The sequence below is a fragment of the Pteronotus mesoamericanus genome, unplaced genomic scaffold, assembly GCF_021234165.1.
Source record: "Pteronotus mesoamericanus isolate MK-2021 breed Mesoamerican mustached bat unplaced genomic scaffold, CSHL_Meso_final contig_40, whole genome shotgun sequence".
Taxonomy (NCBI): Eukaryota; Metazoa; Chordata; class Mammalia; order Chiroptera; family Mormoopidae; genus Pteronotus; species Pteronotus mesoamericanus.
Window position 1 is genome coordinate 13,851,982 of NW_026555150.1, and position 23,543 is coordinate 13,875,524.

Below are 23,543 nucleotides of genomic sequence, written 5' to 3' on the forward strand. Positions count from 1 at the left end.
CATTCTGTGATTGCCGTGTGTATTATAGCTATTTAGTACACTCATTGAATAACTGCCTAAATGAACAAAATGGCTCCTATGAGATTAAACCTTTAATTTGAGCTTCAAGGGCATCCTGAGATTTTTATTCTTTTTTTGCTGTTAAAGATTTTATTGTGTTTAGAGAGAGAGGAAGGGAGGGGGAAGAGAGGGAGAGAAGCATTGATGTGAGAGAGAAACATTGATGGGTTGCCTCTCATACATGCCTGGAACAGGGACTGAGCTCGCAACCCGGGCCAGTGATGTGATGGGGAATCAAACCGGCAACCTTTTACTTTGTAGAATGATGCACAACCCACTGAGCCACACCAGACAGGATGAGATTTTTATTCTTTTACAGATTGGTATTCTTTGTTTAAGTGTTAACCTTATTGGGAAGACTGATATGTAAAGCCGATTTTTAAAATGTAGCTGCTTTGGTTAAAATAGGAATGGGAAACTCAGAACAATCCCATAGCACCTCTCCCACCTCTCTACTCCCTATGGAACACAATCTGAATACACTGCCCAAACAACTAAGCTAGCTGGCATGTAAGCCAATGACTAATATGATGGTAACTTTGCCATACTGAAAGGAGGGAGAAGGTACTAGATAGATTATTATAGGCTGTCCAGGAAGGTGGAGGAGTTGAGATCAGAACACGAGAGTGAAAGGATGACTGTTCCGAAATGTGATAGAAGCCCAAGTCACACTGTGAGTGGGTGTAAGTCAATGAGCAACAGGTTCCGCTGATGCTGTCTGCTTTTGGTTCAGTGATCCCAGCAGAGACCCTCCACCCCCTGACCCATGTGCAACAACTTTTCAATGGCTTTAATGAGGCAGCAGGCACTGAGGTGTACTTGTTATGACCAAACACTAGTTCATATCCATAACAAGAGATAAATAATTAACAAGATAATTAACAAGCTCATGCTGTACTGTTCGGTGTTCCTAAGATGAACTGATTGAGAATGGGCCTCTTTGATGATGGGGAATACAGTATAAGAAAATGTGGTTGCATGTTTGCCAGCATGTTGTATTACACAAAAACCTCTGGAAGCACAATAATGGTCCTACAGAATATTGACACGTTCATTTCTCAATCTCAGCTTTGTTATTTACTGGCAACATGACTTTGGACGAGTCACTTTCCTCCCTTGGCCATAATTTCCTCATCTGTAAAACTAGAGGGCTGGACCCTATGACTTAAAGGACTGTGCTACTTGTAACTCTGTACTTATGTAACCCTGCCTTTAGCACAGAAACTGGTTAATATTGAATGTAAAAAGTGCCTTAAATTGAATCTAAATTTAGAAATAAATTGAGGGCAACAAAGATTGAGTTGTTTGAATGAGTTGATCAATAAAACATTGTAAATATTGAGAATATAATCTATATATGTTAGGTACAGTAGGAAACAGTAAATTATATGCATAACCACAGACTTAAGGAGCTGACAGTCCATAAGCAAGATACATATTCATAAATATATCTAGGTGAAAGTTATTTCTGAAATAGTTGAAAATACATACTGCTTATAGCAAAGGTTTACGACAGTAAAGAACAACAATTTGTAACCATTTATTTAAAAAATATTGTGTTACATTTTACCGGTAAGTATAAATAGAATATGAGACCCTATAATTTTCATAGATATTTTAGAAATATATATCTAACTTTGTAAATCTGGTAGCCTTTAAAATTTAATAAAATTCCCTTTCCATATTTAGAACTTGTCTTTCCATAGCTAACACTTCCAATACTTCTAACAACAACAAAACTCATGAAAAAGTACAATACTGCAATAAAAAAGAATGTATTTCTCTTCATTGTTAAATCAAGATCACCACAACACTGTTATCAACAATATTTTTGCTCACCGCCCTGACTCATCTTCATTTTTGAGAAATTTATTAATATGCAAGCACTAAAATACATGACCCGATTTAAGTATCTTTAATTCTGTATATTCTAAATATAGAAAATAGTTCAAGAAATTTAATATGAAATACTTGGGAATTCTTCTTGGTGCAGTGTTATTAAAGTGTACATAGTGATTAAGATATTAAATACACATGTTCCCCAAAGCCACCAGACATTGTAATTATTTTTCAGGCTATTAAGCAAAATGACAGAATATTTTTTAATGATTAATGTGTTTTGGAATGCATCAGTTAATTCCCTTTTACTTCATGAAATAACGTTTAGCTCTACAGAATCTAAGTCTGGTATTTAAAGGCCAACATGCATTGTCCTTTTGTAACTCAGAGGTCATTCATTGGCTGTTGTTAACATGCCATTGTAGATACTGTCTTTCACACACATATGTGTATACACACATTCTGGTTCCATATGGAAATGGCAATTACTAAAGTTCTGCCATGCTATTCATCTATGAAGAATTGTGATAGACACTGAGACATGATTCTATTTGAAAAGTTCTTTTATTTAAATTTGATTCTCAAAAGATTTTTTCTTTTATTTAGAAATTTTACATCAGTGTTGGCTTTTCTAGCAACCATTGGTCTAGGGCAATGTTTTATAATTCTCATTTAACAAAAAGATTTTATTTATTTATTTTTAGAGAGGGGGGTTGGGGGAAGGGAAAGGGAGAGAAGCATCAATGTGTGAGAGAAACATTAATCATTTGCCTCTCACAAGTCCCCAAGTGGGGACCCAGCCCACAACTGAGACATGTGCCCTGACTGGGAGTTGAACCAGCAACCTTCTGGTTTGCTGGCCAGTGCTCAATCCACTGAGCCACACTTGCTAGGTCTGATTCTCATTGGTTTTATTGTGAGAAGAGTATGAAAAAACTCAGTATTTTTTTTTTTACCATGCCTGAGATTTGTTTAAAGATTTTCTTTTTAATCACATGCTAAGGAATGTCTTGGGTACTTCTCTGGCACTTAACAACTTTACTAACTAACTTATTTAAAAATTTAACTTTCTATTTCAAAAATTAGTATATTTTCATGAAGCCAAAGTAGCCTGTCAGGAATTTAAAAAATACTTTTCAGGTGTTCACAAAGGAGGATGGAGGGAAGACATTCCACTCTCTGATCTACATTTTTAAATTTTCTTTGACCATTTAACATCATTTTATGAATTAGAAATAGCTAATAGAGCGACTGTCTGCAACCTGTAAGTCAAACTCATGCCAGAGTGCCTCCATTTCCACATCATACAGTGTGGTACTTAGTTTTCTAAGAATCTTCTATTGAGATTTAATAAGCAACACGCTTGTTCTTTCTTTGCTGCTGGTTTTAGAGCTTTAGATCATAGAAATTGCTGTTAGGAACTTGGAAATCATTAGACAAATTAAGGAGTGTCTGGTATTTGTGTTCTGCACATCTTTTATACATGGATCTTGCTAATCATAACAAGGCGTGCCATGTCTTTTTAGTATAGAAGGAAGGAGCACAGACACTGAAGTCAGTAGCCCTGGGTATAGTTCTACTACTTACTATATGTAGGTCACTTAGCCTTCTAGTGCCTATGGTTTCTTCACTGGAAAAATGCAGGTAATAATACCTGCTTCTCAGAGCCATTGTGAAGGTCAATCTTTCCAGTATACATGAAAGAGCTTTAGAAACTGAATTGTGCTATGCAAATGTATGGTAGAATTATTATTCATATGGAGTCACATGACTAACAAGATCTGGCTCTGGAGGAGGGAAACTTAGGGGTGATAAATGCAAAAGCGTTTGTATAGTATAATGTTTTCAGAGCCTAATGAGAACAAGGCAGAAGAACAGAAGAATTGGGTGGAGGGAAGGGCAAGTTTAAGTTCCATCTGTCCAGGCTGGAAGACTGGTGGGATGGAGATAATGTCTAAAGAGATGAGAGGGTACAAAGTAGAAAGGAGTGACCTGGGAACAGGGTGTTTTAAAAAGAGTGGCAGAGCAGAGAATAAAGTCACAAGACTTGTTCACAAGAGGGTGTTGGGTTAAAGCCTGACCTTGGGCCACAAACCACGGAATTACACAACTGGAAAGAATCTTAAGAGGCCATCTTGTCTACTCCCCCACAATTCAGCAGGACATTTCAGCTATGCCAAAGAGATGAGATTTTATCCAGCTCTGACACCAAATGGGCAGATACTGACTGCTCTGGTGTCAAGTGTTTACAATGGTCAGAAAAACAATTTCTGGGATTTTATTTGAACCTGAACTGAAACTGGGGGAAAACAATAAACAGCTAAGTATTCCTTGGGACCAGTGACTTCTAGAGCAGTTTTGGGACTGCTAAATTAGCACTAAGTACATAGCAAGCTCTTCGACAGAAGAAAATGTTATCAACAGAATAGGGTTAGAAGACAAAAGGCCCACAGTATCATGGGGGTAAGAATGTATCACGATCATTCTTGGTATTGGTGGAGTATTTGTATTATGTGCTTCTCTCCATGCAGGAGCCTTCAAGCAGAACACTAACAAAAACAAACTTTTTAATTAAAAAAGGAATATGGTCCTGCAAATTCCAAGACTGACATTGAGGACTTTAAAGAGTTCAATTCCCCTCCTAATACAAGACAATAAATCTTTACACAAATTAGAAACTGAAAAGGAAATAAAAAAGTCCTCGTTTCCAATCGTGGGAATGTTACACGTGAACTCTGGCTTGAAAGGAGGAGGGGAGGACATCCCACACCTGTAGGCCTTCCCAGGAAACAGGCTCTTGGCCTGACCCTGAACCTATCACCTTAAGATTACACCATGGGACTGTCAATATGGAAATAATGTTACTTTATTCCCTTAGTGAGTATATTATTTCCAGTGCTATCAACAGCAACTATAACCTGAAAGTAGGCAGCTGAGAATTTCCATGGAAGAAAGTGAAGAGTTATTTTGGGAGGTACTCATAAATGACCTAACTACAGCCCATGTGGATGGACAACCATGGGTATATAAACATAGACAGAGAGGAATAGCTCTGTGTGTGTGTGTGTGTGTGTGTAAATATATATACACACATATATATGTTGGAACAGTCCATTGCAGTTTAATAGATATAGCACCAAGCAAGGGCCCTAGAAAAATCACGTTACATTCTGGGATTCACCACTCATGTACAAGTAAACTTGGGCAAGTTAACTTGATTCTGTCTTCCCATCACTAAAACTTTAGGTCATTTTAGTCAGGAATTCAGCAAATCCAGATGTTTGGCAGTGCATAAGAAACAACATCTGGATGATTGATCAAATTTTCAACTGAACTCACTGGAAGTTTTGGCAGTATGCCCACATAGCCTTTAATGGCTCTCTGCCTCAGTTTCTCTAGTATAAAAAGGAACAAACATTATTTATCACTTACCTCCCAGGGGGCAGTGAGGATGACATAGTCTCCAAGAGCAACAATGAGTTCTTGAAAAGAATGATTCTGTGAAAGTACTGTATCTTATACAATCCCAGGTTGGCTACTTTTCCCAATACAATCAGTTAGATTTTTAGGATATGAAATTCATTTGAAATATGGTTAAATGCTACACAAAAATAAACATATTATCATCACCATCACCATCACCATCATCATCATCATCATCATCATCATCACGTTCTTTATGACCAAAATATAAATTTTACTGAAGACCTGAGAAAAAACTGTGCTTTGGTTATGGAAAGCAACACCGATGAGAAAACAAAATCAATGTGGGTGTTTGGAGCCAACCGATTTTAATAGCTCAACTTAAACAGGTAAAACTGATCTATCGATGTGAAGTAATTGGTTACTTAATGGTATCTGTAAGAGAACAAAAAATGTTCACACACACATTCATGGAGAGGTAAGACAAAGAAATTGTAAATTGTGACCTTCCCTACTCTGACAATATATATCTCCCCAATAATGTAGCTGAAAAGCTTTTGTGGCTGGAAGTTAGAGGATAGGGAAAGAAGGAAACAGCATGAAAGAGAAAAGAAGAGATGCACCAAAGGGATCTGCAACCACATAAAATTGGGGGAGCAGAATTAGGCTGGTAAAAAGTACTGAAATTTTGCTCCCTTTCAAACTCTGGTCCTGCCTATAGAGAAAATCCTTATTAGAATCATCCTAACTGCCATTTGTTATCTGTCATGCATATGAGTTTATATATATTTGTGTATATATATAAAATATATAAAATATATTACATATTGAAATACAGTATATATGAACTTTATAGAGATGTGTGTATGTATATGCATATATATTCTAACCCTTACAATAACCTTGTTTTGATATCTCTACATACTACAGATGAGGAAACTATAGTTCAATGAGCTTGAGTGATTTGCATAAGGTTATATACCCAGGAAGATCCACACCTGAAGTCTGGTCCATCAATCCAAAGCTCATATTCTTTCCCCTATATCACATGGTCTCCCATAGTATCAATATCAAACACCTAACTAAGTATTTGCTGAAAGGACTTGCTATGAATATTTTTAGTGATCACTGGATCATACAGAAGCCCATGCCTGATCCAGCTTTCCCTTTTTCCAGAGTTGGTCGGTCCATTCACAGGTTTTTGTCGAATCTTTCTTATGATTGCCACTCCCATGCTTGCCTTTACTTACTCATTGTTAATGGCAGATCTTAACACCTGCCTCTCTCTGGCGAGCTTCTCTTACTAGTCTAGCCCACCTTAGCCCTAAGCAAACCACCCAAAACCGATGAGCAGGATCACTCTTCTGGCCCTTCACCATCTTTATTTTTATTTATTTATTTATCTTTATTTAAGCACTTTCTGTGCTTGTGCTTCCCCTCCAAGAAAGCTGTGAAAACAGAGGATTAGACTTCTTTTGAACCCTCAAACTTCCTGGCATCTGGCTGAACACATAGCAGGCCTTCTGCTCACCAAACAGCTCTGTTAACAGCATTCTTCTCTTAGCATTATGGGCACAATGTTGGACCCTGAGATTTTGGCCTCGCCAATACTGCGGTCTAAACTGAGTGGAGCTGCCCAGACAAAATTGGTTTGAGGTAATTTGGAAATAATTCAGAGGACAAATACTGCCATTTCCCCCAGGTGAAACATACCATACCCTTAGTTCAGCTCTTAGTGGTTTACATAGTGCTCTGAACCCTTCAGAGATGCATTTTAAAATAATTGTACTATATTTAACCAGGCTTTACAGAACTTAGTGAGGTTGTGAGTTCATGGGAAAAAAGTTGATTATGCACATACTGCCATTATCATGTGCTTAGCAGCAGTAACAACTATTTATTAAGTGCTCACAGAGTGCAGGGCACTTTATTACGCACTGGAGAAGTCACACCCGAGCGTGTTGTAAATACTTTCACAATGCCACCTGCAGTGAAATATACCACTATTTAGAGAGCCTTCTTAAACATTTTCTAAGAACCACAGAAATTTCACTGCTAAACTTTACATTAAAAAACAAAATCATGCCAACATTTTCATACAGAAACCTCTGTCCTTGCATGAGGATTTTAGCTTCATTAACTTCTTCTTAGACTACCAATATAAGTAAGTGGTACTGGGGCCCTCCCACCCATGCATCATGGGGCAAAAGCACTGTCACTCTGGGATATGGTGGCATTTTCTTTATTGTGGCCACAAAGCAATCACAAGCAGATGGTACAACTGACTTCTATTTCTGTCTTAGCTACTAAACTCCTTATGAGAAGGAAAACTCTGTGTATAGGTCAAGGGAATCTGTGGGTGTCTCTGTGCATGGCAGTGAATCAAAAGTTGTTACAGGCACAGTGAAGCTGGTCCTCTCACATCTTTCGGGTGGCAGTGAAAGCCAATATATCCCCATTGCAAAGTGATTTAGAAAGAAACATAAAAATGCTTACACCCTTTATCTCAATAACTCCAGTGTTTTAAGGAAATCATCTATAAAATCAGGAGAAAGCATTGTATATGAAGAGGTAGCTTTATTTATGATGGTAAAAATATTGAACTGATCTGAATGTCCAGAAAAGCAGATGATAAATTATGATAAATACTTAAAGGAATCTTATGGCCACAAAAATAATTGATAGGAAGATTTGTGGCAACATGAAAAAGTGTTTCCAATATAAGTGTTAATTTTAAGAACTATAAATCACTTGTATACTTCCAATTATGTAAAAAAGTCTGGGTGTAATGTTTCTGAATATTAGAAAAGAACAGTTGGGATATAGTAATGCCATTGTGAAAAACATTTTTCCATCTATTTTCCAAGCTTTCTCTAATATCACAATATAATCTTTATGATTTAAAAGTGAGATAAAAAATGAGAGTCAAAAGTTCTTTTTATCAGGGAGAACTTTGAAGAAAATGAACAATGGCTGCCTCGCCAAAAAATGCAAAAATACAGTTTGGACAGTGGACATCATTCATCCCTCACTTTTGTGCTGCATTCATTTGTGTTGAATGTAGTTTCACATACCTGGTTAATGTGCTTCAGTTTGTCAATAATTTGACTGACCACTGGCTCAGGACCCTTCATTTTCAGCTCATGGAGGTTGAACTGATTTTTCATTCCATTCCTTGCTGCCTTTTGGCTGTATCTGGAAAGGTGAAGGTAAAGAAAAGGTTTGTCACAAGAGAGTCTGAAGCAAAGTGAAAGCTGACTGTTATTTGGCACCAATGGTCAAGCTGACCTCAATCTCTCTTCAGCCTTTAAACCATAGACTACAGTGCAACAGTAAATCACTCTAGATAGAGTCTCTTTACAGTAGAGAACATTTATTTCACAGCCAACAAACATTCATTCGGCATCCTTTTCTTCCTGCTAGGTGTTGGGGACACAACAATGAACATGGCAAAGAAAGCCTTTATTGTGTTTTCAGTCTAGTGCATAGTACAAAAGAATAAGGGCCAATCACAATACAGAGTGATAAGAGCTATGCTAAGCGAGGCCCTGAGTCTTGGCCAGGGAAGCACACAGGAAAGGCCTTAACTCTGAGTGTGCTTTCCACTAATTTGAAGAAGAAAGACCCTTGCATGTTCTTTACTTCTCTCTTCTCTATTTGCTCCTCCTACAATTTCTGGCAGGCCTTGTAGCTGGGTTTCTTTTCAGGAGGCTTTCCCAGGCCATTCACAGCATATATTTGCCCTTACTTTATATATATTTTTTCATTTAAAATAGGATAGTCAGTTGGATTAAGGATAAATTTATATTCTCATTACAAAAATAATGATGTGCACTGTAAACAATTCAAACAGTACAGAAATAAAGCATCAAGTAAAATTCCCCCATCATCTTACCCTTTGAAGACAGAACCATGGTTAACAGTGAGAGATATATGTTCTTCTAGGGCTTTTCACAGGCATATACTAACATGTACTATTAACCAGAGTTGGAATCATGCTAGTCATACTGATTTGCACCGTTTTATCACTTAATGTATATCTTGTACGTATTTTCATGTCATAATATAAAGAACTTCCTGTTGTTATTTCTTTATTCCTCTGTACAGCTCTGTCATTATTAACATAATCCTTCACTATTGAGTTATTTCTAATATTTTGTTAAAATAAACAATGCTGCAAAGCACATTCTTATATAGCAATCTTTGCGCATTTGCAAGAATATCTATAAAGGGTAAGTTCCTCCTAGAATTTAATCAATGTACATTTCTAATCTCAAATTATCATGTACAATGAATAATTAATACTAATTAATACTACTGTATTTTTGTATAGCACTTTACAAAACAGTTTCATCTCACTCAGCTCCTTTGAATAGAAGCTCAAGGACTCTGTGAGGTTGATAGGGCAGACTTCATTACCTCTTTATTATTGAAAATCTCAAAATTTCATATTGATATGATTGTTAGGTTTTCCCTTCCAAGACACAATGTATCTGCCAATATTAAGGGCATGCTTTGAAAAACATGTATGATAGTGGGAGATCAGGAAATCTAGTTCTAACCTTAATGATTAAAAGTCATCCTCTGCCCTGGCCAGCATGGCTCAGTGGATTGAGCGCCAGCCTGCAAATCATAAGGTCAGCAGTTCAACTGCAGCTCGGGGCACCTGCCTGGGTTTCAGGTCAGGTCCCCAGTAGGGGGTGCATGAGAGGCACCACACATTGATGTTTCTCTGCCTCTCTTTCTCTCTCCCTTCCCCTCTCTGTAAAAATAAATAAATAAAATCTGAAAATAAAGTAAAATACAATTAAAGACAGTCATCCTCCGAAAAGGAAAATATTTTGTAATAAAGTTGAAGAGAACATCTAACTGCATTTCTTCTAAAATGGTAGCCTAACATATTCATCTTACTTAACTTTGAAAGTTAGTGAATATACAAATCACCAACCAATAAATATCAATAGCCTTTGGGGGCTGTATTAAATGTAAAGCCATATATACTTGGTGGGAACCAGCTTACTACTAGTCTCCTTTTTTTTATGTTCATATAATGCTGTTTAAATATCATCTCTTTCTGATGACACCACAAACTCAATCTTTTCTTTTTTTCATACATACTAATGCCTGAAGCAGATACCATAGTCACAGATAAAAAGGTAAGGCTCAGTATAAATTTTCTGAAATAAACTTAAGGAATGTGTCCCTAGGGACATCTTTTATACTTGTTCATATTGAAGCTTGCTGGTCACTTTTATGCCTGCTCCTACAAACTAAACATCTTCCTGAAGTTCATTATCTTCTTTGGAATAATGCAAAGGCATCTGCCAACTTTGCACTATACTTCCTCTTCCAACTCATTTATAAATATTAAATAAAATTAGTCCCACAGCTGATTTCTTGTAGCCCTACTATATTATTTTCTGCCATTCAGAAGAGTGTCCCTTCAGCTCTATTTTTTTCCTTATCTCCAAGCCATTGATAAGGAACCAGGACTAAACACTGCTCCCCAATTCCATGGTGACTCAATTTTTTAAAAACAGCTTTGGGTTTAAAAGCTTGCCAAACTTTTTGATAGTTGAAATAGCATACACTGTTCCACTCTCTCCATGTGCTATTTAAATCCTCAAAGGACTCTAGTAAATTAAGCATGGTTTCTGGTTACAGAAGTGTTGGGAGAGCTGGCCTGTGGCTAAGACTTAAAACTTGGTTTTATTTTATTTATTACACAGAGCAGTAACCAAAAGGACTGACCGAAGTGATGCCAATGGCTGCTAAAATTTAGTGGTACTGATTTATTTTTATTTTTTAAGTATATTATATTGATTATGCTATTACAGTTGCCTCATTTTTTCTCCCCTTTATCCCCCTTCACTTGGTACCTCCATTCCCTCCAGCATCCCCCTCTTAGTTCATGTCCATGGGTCATATATGTAAGTTCTTTGACTTCTCCATTTCATACTGTTCTTAACCTCCTCCTGTCTATTTTGTACCTGCTATTTATGCTTCTTATTTTCTGTACCTTTTCCCCCATTCTCCCCCCTTCCCCTCCCCTCTGATCTCCATTTATGTGATTCTGTTCCTGTTCTAGTTGTTTGCTTAGTTTGTTTTTGTTTTTGTCTTTTAGGTTCATTTGTTGATAGTTGGGGGTTTGTTGTCATTTTACTGTTCATAATTTTCATCTTCTTCTTTTTCTTAAATAAGTCACTTTAACATTTCCTATAACAAGGGCTTGGTGATGATGAACTGCTCTAACTTGACCTTCTCTGGGAAGCACTTTAACTGCCCTTCCATTCTAAATAACAGCTTTGCTGGACAGAGTAATCTTGGATGGAGGTCCTTGTCTTTCACGACTTTCAATACTTCTTCCCATCCCCTTCTTGCCTGCAAAATTTCTTTTGAGAAATCAGCTCATAGTCTTATGGGAACTCCTTTGTATGTAACTGTCTGTTTTTCTTTTGCTGCTTTTAAGATTCTCTCCTTATCTTTAATCTTTGGCAATTTATTATAATGTGCTTGTTGTGTTAATCCAAGTTGTTTAGGATTCTCTTTGCTTCCTGGACTTGTGTGTCTATTTCCTTCACCAGATTGGGGAAGTTTTCTTTCATTATTTTTTCAAATAAGTTTTCGATTTCTTGTTCTTTCTCTTATCCTTCTGGCACCCCTATGATTCAGATGTTGGGATGTTTATAGTTGTCCCAGAGGTTTTTAAGCATCTCCTCATTTAAAAAAAAAAAATCTTGTTCCTTCATTCTGTTCTGGTTGAATGTTTATCTCTTCCTTTTGCTCCAAATTGTTGATTTGAGTCCTGGTTTCTTTCCCATTACTGTTGGTTCCCTGTATATTTTTCTTTATTTTACTTTGCATAGCCTTCATTTTTTCCTCCCTTTTGTGACCATACTCAACCATTTCTGTGAGCATGCTGATTACCAGTGTTTGGAACTCTGCATCTGATAGGTTGGCTATCACTTCATTGCTTAATTCTACTTTTGGAGCTTTGGTCTGCCCTTTCATTTGAGCTCTGTTTCTTTGTCTCAGCGTACCTGTTACGTTGGAAGGGGCAGAGCCTTAGATATTTGCAGGGGGGCAACCCAGGCCTCTGCGTTGTGACACTGTATATGGGGGAGGAGTCAGAGAGGTGTCAGTGCCACTTGCTGGGCTCTTACCCTGCTTTCAGTCACTTCCCTCACTTCCCACAAGCAATTTGTGCCCTGTTTAGTGTTGCCCTGGTGCTGATTTCCGGGTGAGTAGGCTTGTGTACGTTCTCGGACCCCATGGACCCCTCCAAGGGACTGTCCTGAGAGATTAACAGTTTTTCCAGCTGCCACAGCCCCCACAGATTTTTACAGCCAGAGGTTCTGAGGTTTTATTTGTGAAGCACTGGACCCATGGGTTGCACAGTCTGTCTTGCTCCCCAGTTGTTCCTCCTGGTTTATCTGCACATGAATGTGGGATCGCCCAGTCTGCCTTGCCGCACGTCCTCTTCATCCCCACTGCCCATCTCCACCCCTCCTACCAGTCTGGACAAATGTTTCTTCTTTAACTCCTTGGTTGTCAGACTTCCATAGAATTTGATTTCCTGGAAGTTCTAGTTGTGTTTTGTTTTTAAATTGGTTGTGGTCCTTCTTTTTGTTGTGTGAAGAAGTGAAGTGTATCTACCTACACCTCTGTCTTGGCTAGAAGTCTCTAGTGGCACTATTTTAAAGCTCTGTGTTCTTGTACAATCCCTTTAGGTGTGTTAATACCTCCCTCTTAAACCCCAATTTTTTTTTCTGTTTCTTACCTTTCTATCCTTTTCTCCTTAGCCAGACAAAATATAGAATGGAATTTAAAAACTGTGCTATAATGGAACACTGTGCAGACATTAAAAGGACTAAGGAGATCTGTATGTGGTATAGAACCAAAGCTAAGATACAATGTAACAGATATAAGTAGTGGTTATGAATGTACAGTGTGATTCCATTTGGATCAAAAATAGGTCTGCACATATAGCACTCTCATATAATATATATGAGTTCAAATATACACAGAAAAATTTTAAGAAATACTAATAGCAATTTCTTCTGCTGAGTAAGGAGGAGATGTTAGGAAAGTTTTATTTTTTCTTTTATGTCCTTCTGTATCTTCTACATTTTTATTTTTATAATGATTTATTTTTTAATAAGTGAAATTTTATATAGTAGGTAATTTTTCAAGGTAAAGGCAAAACCAAAACAAAAGAAAAATTAAAAAGATGGCTAACTCAATGTATATCGCAGGGCCTGTGAGAAATCCTATTTGTTAATAAGAATTATGCTGGCCATCACTAGTGCTTCAGGCCAAAGGGGATTTTGTATGATAAAACACATATTTGGGCCAATATACAGTGTTACCCGTCTAACCTCAGATAGATATCATCAAGTCAGAAAACTACTTTGTTAGGTTAAACATAGCCTGTATGCCTTCTACTCTTCAATGAGGTAACTCCAACCTGCCCATTTCAAAATGAAGTGTATCATATCAGTGAGGATGTGAATATGAATATACATTCTTATGAGCAGGACCTTCTCTCAAAACAAATGCAGAAAAAACATTCAAGTTGTCACTCACATTCCCTGTAGATGCCTAAGTTCTCTCCTGATGGGAATTGAGGGCCTCTTGAACCACTCTGATGCATCCTGACCAGCTGCCCTTGCATCTAAGTGTGTCATGGGGATGGTCCTGAGTTGTTCATGCTTCTTTTATGTGCATTCCATGAGCCAGCCCATAGAGTCTGTGATCTCTTTAAAGACTGAAGTCTGGTTAGTTCCATTTTGCACCACCCAAAGTACCCTGTACTTATAATAATAGCTATCAGCATTGAGTGCTTTGTCTGTGCCCCTGTTCTAAGCACTGAGAAAAAAAATTACCTCACTTAATCCTCCTAACAACCCTCTGAGACAGACACAATTATTATCAGCCTTTTTTTTTTTTTGCAGGAAACTAAGGCATAGAGAAGTGAAATCACTTTCCCAAGATCACACGGCTAGTCAGTAGCAAAGCTGGAGTTTGAATTTTGTGAGTGTACCTCCAGCTGCCTCTGTTCTTAAGCCCTATTCTGCTATTGCTTCTTTAGAAATAATCCATGCTGACTAAATATTTCACATTTCCTCATCACACTACAGCATTGTATAAGGGAATTTGCAAGCTACAACAGTGCCTGGAGCAATATCTCTCTTTACCTACTCAGCAGATTCCTGGGCTTGCCCTTTAAAAGCCCTTGGGGAGAGCCCTATGTATGGAGTTTCTTCTCCCAAACAGAGGTGCACAGTATCATCATTTAGTGAAATATTTGCATTCTTGGGAGATATGGTATTGAAGTCAGAGAAATAAATAACCTACCACCACCACCATCACCATCACCATCACCATCACCATGCCACTAGACAAACACCAAAAGGGATTTGAAATCTCTAAGAACAATAGAAAAATGAATGTAGGAGAAAAATTGCGCTTGATGCCTTTGTCACTTTGGCTATAGAAATGTGACATATGTGATGTGTCCCTGGTGATTTTATGTAACATGCATGCTCTGAGCTTCAAGTCCAGAGGGACTCAGTTTGGGGTGTCTCCGTAGCTTTGTGTTAATTAATTCAGTATTTCTTTTCCACTCGCTCCTCTGGGTCACTGGTGTTCATGGTTCGTGACAGACTTTGCATGTGGATGAGCCATCACAGCCATAATTCTCCTCAGCTACAGATTGCCCAGAGTGTCAGGAATGGGGATACTGTTGGCCATGGGGGATTTTAATAATGGGTTATCTGCTTAGTAACACTCATCTCTAATTAGCTTAATTGTCCTCTCTTCAGAATACTGCTTCTTTCCCCAAAGCTTTGAAATGGTTCTGGCAAGGAATACTGGCCAGTGCAGAAGGAAAAATAAATATAAGGAAGTTCCTACATTCCAAATTTAAAGTTTTCTTAACTGGACGTGTCTGTGATGTTAGAAGAGCCACTTTTAAGAATTACCTATGGTGTTTTCTCCTTTCTTCATCCAGTTCGGTATCTGTTTAGCACAAAAATGACTGGTCTAATACCAAGAAAACCCTATTTATGCAGTGAATTGGTGGGGCATGTTCCTGCTCAAACAGATTGGTTGGGCATGGGGAAGGAAAAGGAGGAGGGAAAAACCTGTGCAAAAGCCATAAAGAGAAAAGGAACCTAATTAAAACAGGACATCTGGGCGTGCTAGTCTTGGGATAGTTGAAGCAAAGACAGCACTTGTAGAAAAGGAATAGAGTCAAACAAGCGTAAAATGGATGATCTTTTCTTCCCAGTTCTGTCCTGGCTGAAGCAGCAAGGGTGTAGTGGAAGGAAATCAAGAAATCCAAATGTAGACCATTCCAAATGGAAGCACCCTCAAGAGATCAACATGTTTGATCCACTCATTGTGCAGATGAAGAAAATGGAGACCCAAAGAGGGACTTTCTTAACAGCACAAGTGGTTAGTATCACAACTCCCACATTTAGAAGAAATTCCTTTCTTTAAAAGATTCTTTAAATGCACATTGCTCATTTTTAATACTACTACTAGTAATCACTTAGGACAGGAAAGCTGCTAGAAAATTCACTTTCCTTCTTCCCTTAGGCATTAGAATGGTGGAAAAAGTTTGAGAGGAAGTCTTAGAAGGACTAACATCACTTCACACCAAAATATTTGATTTCACAAAAGTTTAATTTGCTACTGGTTATAGATGGTTACAAATGTTATAGATCTCACATTCTCAGAGCGCCATCTAATGGAAAAGTTGCAGTATTGCATGTAGCCCCAAACCCAAACTGATTTATCAGACTGTTTCCTTGTAAAGGACTCCGGCTGCAATAATCACTGTGGAAAATCAAGTAATTTAAAGAGCATAAATAGCTTTAAAATGAAACTAGAACATAGGGTGGATAAGCCATCTTATTAAGAGGCCTAAGAAGTCGTTCCCTTTTCTATCTAAAACACAGTGTTAATTTACATGAATGAACAGAAAAATTAAGCAAAGGTAAAAAAAAGCTAGATTTTGTAAATGCTCTTTATAAAGATGGCCACAATTTGTTTTTCTTATTGATGCACATGTTTAAAGAAAACTGTTTTTATAATTGTCAGCACAGCAGTACTACTCCCAAGCAAACTTCAGCTGGGAGAGTGCTAGGAACAAATGTATCCACCATTCTCTAAAAAATACCTCTGTTCTCAAAAAATAGACTTTCAGAAATTACAAATAAATTTCAACAGAAAGGGAACAAAAGCTAGAGAAGGAACCAGGGAGATGTAAACTAATTCAATCTCCTTTAAGTGGATGTTAGCTATACAAAGGAATAACTGTATTAGAATAGGTGTTTTAGCCTATTTTCAAACCTCACTGTGAAGAGGACTAAAAGATTGCTCTTGGAATGTAATCAAGAAGTCATTTAAACCTGGAGAAGCAATGACTATATTCCAGATGGTGAGGAAAGCTTGAGAAGTTAATATTACTGCCATAGAGAGAGGAGTCTGTGGTCGTGGGGAGCAGCCCCCATCAGAGAAGGGGAGGTAGAGAGAAAATGCCAGAGATGAGGTCACCTGAATGTTTGTCTCAAGAAGCAAGCTCTGCAGAAGAGCCTGGGGGCAAGGAGACAGAAAAGTACATAAGGAAGCAAAGGGATTCTTGTGAGAACCCTAGGATGTGTGGCAACACTGGTGAGAACTGCCTCCTGGGCTTTGAGTCCTGACCACGGTCAGGATACCAGGCTGGGGTACACAGGACTGGTGAAGAGTTCTCTGAGGGGTGTCCATGAGGGGAACAGGCTAATGAGGAGAAGAGGACTCTTACCCAGTTTAAATCTTACAATAACAGGAAAAAATTCAATTCAGAAGCTCAATAATTGGGAAGAGGGGGGTATAACAGAGCACAGTGTGTGATGGGGATTTATTATTTAATCAGTCCGAACTCATTTACCAACTCCTTATTGCTCAGAAAACCAGATGTTTTCTTGTCCCACTGGAGTTAAACAAAAAGGAAATGATCTTTACCTGTTTTTAAGTTCTTTTTTTGGTTAGATTTTTAACCCATGAAAATTTCAGACTTGGAAAGGACCCTTGAAATCAGTCCAATGTCATCCTCTTACAGATGGGCAAATTAGGCCTCAGAGAGACCAAGCAGTAGCCATTCAAGTTATTATTGGCATCGATGTTAGTAGAACATGAATGGAGCTATAAGTCCCTCCAGATAGAGGTGCCAAAAAGAAGGGGTCAGAGAACAGGTCACATACCTCAACAACACATGAGAGCATTGTATGAAAGTAACTGGTATTTAAAATAATGGTCAACAATTAAATTTTTAAGAGGTGAAATTCAGTTTGGTATTCACAGTTACTGAGACAGCGAATACATAAGACATTTTAGAAAGGCTGAGTCATGTGGTGGAAAGAGCACTGCCCTTGGAGTCAAGTCAGAGGTTCAAAAGCTGGTTCAACCCCTTAGTCTGTGACTTTTGACAAGGAACTAAATCCTGCTGAGCTTGAGTCTTCCCATTTGTAAAATGGGATAATACCACCTGCACTGGTTTGAGGATTAGTTGGTACAATGTTAGTAAACTGAGATACCATAGGCACTGTGCTTAGTTAGAACAATGCCCAGCCCCTTTATCTGTTATCCTCGTTATGTGAAAGCACCCAACACAGTGTCTGACATGCAGTGAGTGTTTAATACATGTTTGAAAAGGATGTCTTGGAGAGGATGAATAAATCTTGAAATCAATAGTTAGGGGAAGCTTCAAATCTGCTCACCCTCACACTGAGAGACCTTGAGAAATGAGAGTCTCCATTGTCTAAGTGTGCCCTAGATAAAGCATGAGTTGAAGCAAGGGTAGGCATAATTTTAGAATTAGGGAAAATGACAAGGCCAAAAGTACCAAAGCTTTCTTTGGTATTCTGATTGAGCAATGATGTGTGAGTAGGCAGCACTAAGCATGTAAACCTCGCTATAAGGAACTCTCCGGCACAGATGTCCTCACAAAGCTTCCAGGTGACAGGACATCTGAAGAGGGAACTTACCAGATAGGACTTCAAATGGTTCAAAATGAATTTCAGTCCACTGAAGAACAAATCATTTACTAATGAGGCAGGTCAGACAGTTGAGCTTCCCAGGTGGCCAAAGCTGGGTGTCAAAAGCCTATTTCACTCTCTCTTCCCCTGACATTTGATATTCCTCCTCTCAATGATAAAAAATATTCTGCTTCCACTTTGTATAACTGTCACAAATAATGAATGAGATGGCTCTTGAAAACACCCACACGGTTTTTCAAACCTCTCTCTTCAGAACACAGCTTTGTTTGTCTCAGATACCAGCAGGGTCTGTCTACGACACTTTAATCAAGTGATCTTTAAAATGAGAAATAGGACTCTCAGAGTCTACCAACAATCACACCTCACTGATTCAAGACTAGCTTGAGAGAAAGGTAAGTTTGAGCTAGGGAAAAGTTCGACTTGTGGATTTTTTTCTTGTGCTTCATTTCAAATATATATGGCAACACAAAAGAAACCCTCCTAAAATGTTGCTTTGGATGTCCTATTGAACATTATAATGAGCCTCCAAAGATCATGAGGGAAGGACAAACTGTTTTCATATGAATGGAGACTGCTGAAATACTTTTTTAAAAACCTCAAAATTCCTGCCATTTGTTTTCTGATGTTCCTCTTGTCTTAGCCACATTCACATGCAGGCCTCAAAACCCATATCCTGAGACAATGGTGACAAAGGCAGGAAGGTGACAACTTAGGTGCCTGGCCTGTCAGGTCCCAGCCTCTGGAATTAGTCTTGGTCCTTGAAGCCTGTATTTCGTGTTTTTGGAGTGAACCTCAGCGGTTTAGGCATGACTTCCACTTGCCAGCTACATTTCCCCAGACTGTATGACCTGAGCTCTGTCCTGGTTTCCTTGTTTGTACCCATCTGTGGGTCTGTCTTCTGCCTTACCCAGTGCCTGGCATACAGTAGCAGTCAATCAATGTCTGGTGAATTGAACTGAGACTGAAGACCTTACCCAAAGCTCAGCTTAGGTTGCGGAGGCTCTCACCTACTCTGCCCAGCTTTTCTCAGCTTGTTTCCCTCAGGGCCATTTCCCCCAAATCTGGAGCCACTGACTGAGGACCTGCTTTCCACTAGACTTTTGTCTAGGCTCTGGCAGGAACATCTGCCACTGTATCCCACCCACTAGACTGCTCCACTTTGGAAACCAATGGGAGAGTTCCTTCCCTATGCCCCAGTGAATATCATTATTTAGGTGGTGGGGCACTTCCCACTTGGGCCAGCCAGACAGGTGAGTTTCCACAGCCCAAGCACCACTCCTTCTAGCCCTTGTGCCACCCCCATGGACCAATCCCTGGGTTCCCACACTGAGCCCACCCAAGATACACACCCATTACTAATATTGATTTGCAGCACACTTTTCCTTATTATTGTTGTTGTTGTTCATTTTTATTTATCAATTTTTAGGGAGAGAGGAAGAGGGAGAGAGAGAGAGAGTGAGCAAAACATTGATTTGTTGTTCCACTTACTTATGTGTTCATTGATTGATTCTTTTATGTGCCCTGATCAGGGATCAAACTTACAATCTTGGAGTATCAGGATGATGCTCTAACCAACTGAGCTACCCAGGCATGGTACAGACCCTTTTCTAATAGTATAAACTTTAGCCCACTTCTGGGTCTATCAAATGAGATTTTACTGTTGTAAAAACAAATCTTCTGACATACGTGTTATACTCACTGTGATAAAAAAAAAAAAACTCTGAGAGGGTTTCAAATCTAATCGTGAAGTGTCTCAATTTTTTGGGTCGAAGAAGAATTTGCTGTCTTTTATCGGGAATCATGCAAATGTTCTCTATTCAATATTTACCAATCAATTATCTCCATAGCCCTGTGCTCAGTCACAGGACCCTGGTAGTTGGAGGTCTGAAATTTTTCAATGTTCCAGCGTACTGTCTTTATTTTGGACTTCATGGACCAGATCCTGGTTTTGGCTTTGGCAAATCTGCTCCGCAGAAAATGAAATCTTTACCTAGTGTCTCTGTTGGATTCCCCTGCAAACCTGGGATTCACAGTATGCAGCTCTACTACTTCATGGCCCATCTACAGACACACCACCATACATCACGATACCCAGAGCCCTGGCATAGAGTGCTGTGTGGCTGATGTGAGGGAGAAGGGACTAGCAAAAATAAGGTGATTCAGCATTTGACTTGCCCAAGAACAATGAGAGGTCTTGTCTGTGGAAAGTAGAATGTTACTTCTGCTGTCTTCTCTTAAAATCCTTCCCGAGTCCCAGAATCCTGGCTGCAGTCAGAGGCCTGAGGTAGCAGAAGGAAAGACACTCAGCAAGCTGGCCTGGTGGAAGGCAGTGGTGATTGTGGGCATGGGCAGAGTAGCTGGCACAGAGACGGGGAAAGTGCCCACCACTGCCACTATCTGACTGTCAAACTAGCTCTGCCCTTGGCAGTTCCAAGCCAGGCACTGTCACTCTCTAGCTGCCAGCAATGAAATAAAAGTAAAGAATAACAGAGGGAAGAAAAGGTGAACTGAAGTGTAAACCACCCCTACTCCAACCGCCCCAGTAGCTGCAGGTGCTCTGGGCTCCTCAACCCTTTGCACCTGCTGTCCCGCTGGAACAACAGGCCTATTGTGCGGGCTGTGTGCATGGAGGTGCTAAGCAAACAAGAAGTGACTCTCTTGATCATAAAGTAGATGGGATTCCAGGAAAACTTTACTAAGCCAAATAAAAGTGATTGTAAAGCACTTGGTAAAATATAAACTGCTACATAAATACTTAATAAAAAGCTCAGAGCAATGCACACGAGGACAACTAGGTCAAAAATTGCCCTTAGCCTGGAAGGTCTTCGGAAAGAGTGAAAATTTTCTCCTGCACTTTGGTTGTTTCAGCCACTTTGTATTTCTCTTCTTTTAGCTGCTTTCAGCCGTTGGCACTTCTCTACATGTATCTCTTCCCTTGCTGATATATTTCTGTAGTTAGACGGATTCTAAGTTTCGTTCTGGCTGGTTGTGTCAAATATTATTTGGAGCAATAGACATTGAATTCCATTTCTTTGGCTCAGGAGTCCTTTGGGGTTATGTGGTGATGTGGGGGAGACATTTTCTTGAAGGTTTAATTATGTGAATTTCACCCCAAACTCTCCAATACCAGAAACTGAACACAACTCTGACAACATCTCAAACAGACAACCTTCCTGCTCCTCTGTAGCTCCAAAGATACCTGGAGAAGTCAAATGAAGAAAGAACTCACTAGTGTCCTAATGAGAATGATTATAACGTGGGGCTCCTTTTGAGTCACTTTCATTTTGATCTGTTAAGGAAACCATCAGGGAAAGAAATAGAAATTCAAAGACATCAATGTGGTTTTATGGAATTCCTCCTCCTTTCAGACTCCATCCCCCTCAAATACCCTTGTCATAGGGTCTCATAGCTGGTTAGAACTGGAAAGAATTTTAAAGGTCATTTTGTTCAACTAATTTTTAAAATACATGGCGGAAGCACAGTTACTTGCCCAACATCACACAACCAATCCACGACAGAGCTAGGACTCAGGCTGGACAACCAACCTAGGGCTATAGGGGTCTCTTCTTGCATAACCTTCAAAGCCCCATAAGGGATACACAGGTAACAGCTTTATTATAAGAGTGACGTGTGCAGAGGAGATTGAATGGAATGCTTGCTTTGGAGATGAGTAAAGGTTACCAGCTTTCTCCCCACAGATGCTGCCTTTTAGCTTTGGAAAGATCTGAGAGCAGAGAAACATGATAAGGGTAGGAAAAATACTGCTACTTTAGTGGGCCTGGACCAAGAAGGGACCAAGAAGAGACCAATGAAAGGACAGGATTTAATAGCACAGACCAGGGAAAACCTGGACTGAACATCCATTCCAGGTCTTCTGGACTAGAAGGGAAAGCAAGCTTAAGTCAGGATTTCCATCAAGAACAAAAAGACGGCAGGAGGGCTTTAAACCCATAAAGGACAGAAGCCATGTATTTGATAAGTAGGGCAGTGTAGTAGTAAAAGGGCACAAATTGGCTGAGTTTGGATCCTCTCTCTTACTAGTGCTATGGCTTTTAGTAAGTAATCTCATCAGTAAAAAGGGAGTAATAATGATGTTCAGCTCAAAAGTCTGTTCTGAGGGTTAACTTAGTTAATGTAGACAATGTGCCTAGCACTGTGTTTCATTCATAGGAAGCACTACAGAAATGTTAGCTACTATCACCCTTGACCACCTTTACTGTTTCAGTCCTACTTTCTTAAGTTTCACTGTACTCTTAGATAGGATTTGAGTCGAGGGTGGTGAACAAATAAAAGAGAAATGGTCAGAATGCTTCAGGGAGCAAAATAAGTTAAATAGTAAAGGCAGAAAAACCAGAAGAATGTGTAAGCTGCAGTTTCCCCTGCAATTCTTCAACTCTTCCATGTAAACCTCCTACAAATGCACCTTTTCCACATGTTTAGGAACTGCTAGGGGCACAGGTGCCAGTAGCTTACCAATGGTCTCTCTTTGCCTATGACGGAAGGTTTTCCTAGAACTTGGCACTTTCTGTGCCAAAAACTGAAAGGTCTTTGCCAAACTGAGACCAGCTGATCACTGTAGGGTGTCTGTTCAGAATTTCTCTCTGTAATAACCAGTGCAGAACACTGTTGCTAGTTGTCATCCACTAGGGTTTGGAAAAGCTTCTGGTTATTCAGAAGCCATATTATACGGATTTTTAGTGGAACTCCATTCACAGCCATGAAGAAAAAAAGATTTTCTTAAATAAATGGGTTTCTCTAGGGGAACATAGGCCAATTTGAGGATGCTAATCTTTAGCAGGACATTCCCACAGCAATAGTCTAATTATTGGAGATCCTTATTTGTTTGTTTTGATTCTCTGATGCTGTCTTTCTCCAAGTTCTACTCCCCAGCACTGTTATTGTATGTGTTTAAAAGTAATAAAACTTGAATTTCAACATTTAAGCTTCAAACATGTAATATGTGACTGGATGGAATTCCTTGAGAACTGTACTAACATGTTTCAAGGAGTTGAAATCTGAGGAGGTAACATATGAGCTTGGAGTCACGCCACTTTAAAAAATTGAATAATTTGAAGATGGAGGCATAGGTAAATATGGCTTGCCTCCTTACACAATCACAGCAAAAGAAAGAAAGAAAGAAATACAACTAGATACAAAACAAATATCGCCAAGAAT

The 23,543-nt window shown here is 39.0% G+C and overlaps 1 protein-coding gene across 1 annotated transcript in view; it reads right to left on the reverse strand.

Moving 5' to 3' along the window:
• The window catches only part of GPC3 (glypican 3), a 456,600-nt gene that overhangs the window by 97,933 nt on the left and 335,124 nt on the right, over positions 1 to 23,543 (reverse strand). The window contains exon 6 of the mRNA XM_054577034.1: positions 8,397 to 8,517. Within this exon, the coding sequence (XP_054433009.1) occupies positions 8,397 to 8,517 (121 nt within the window). The remainder of the gene's footprint in view (positions 1 to 8,396; positions 8,518 to 23,543) is intronic.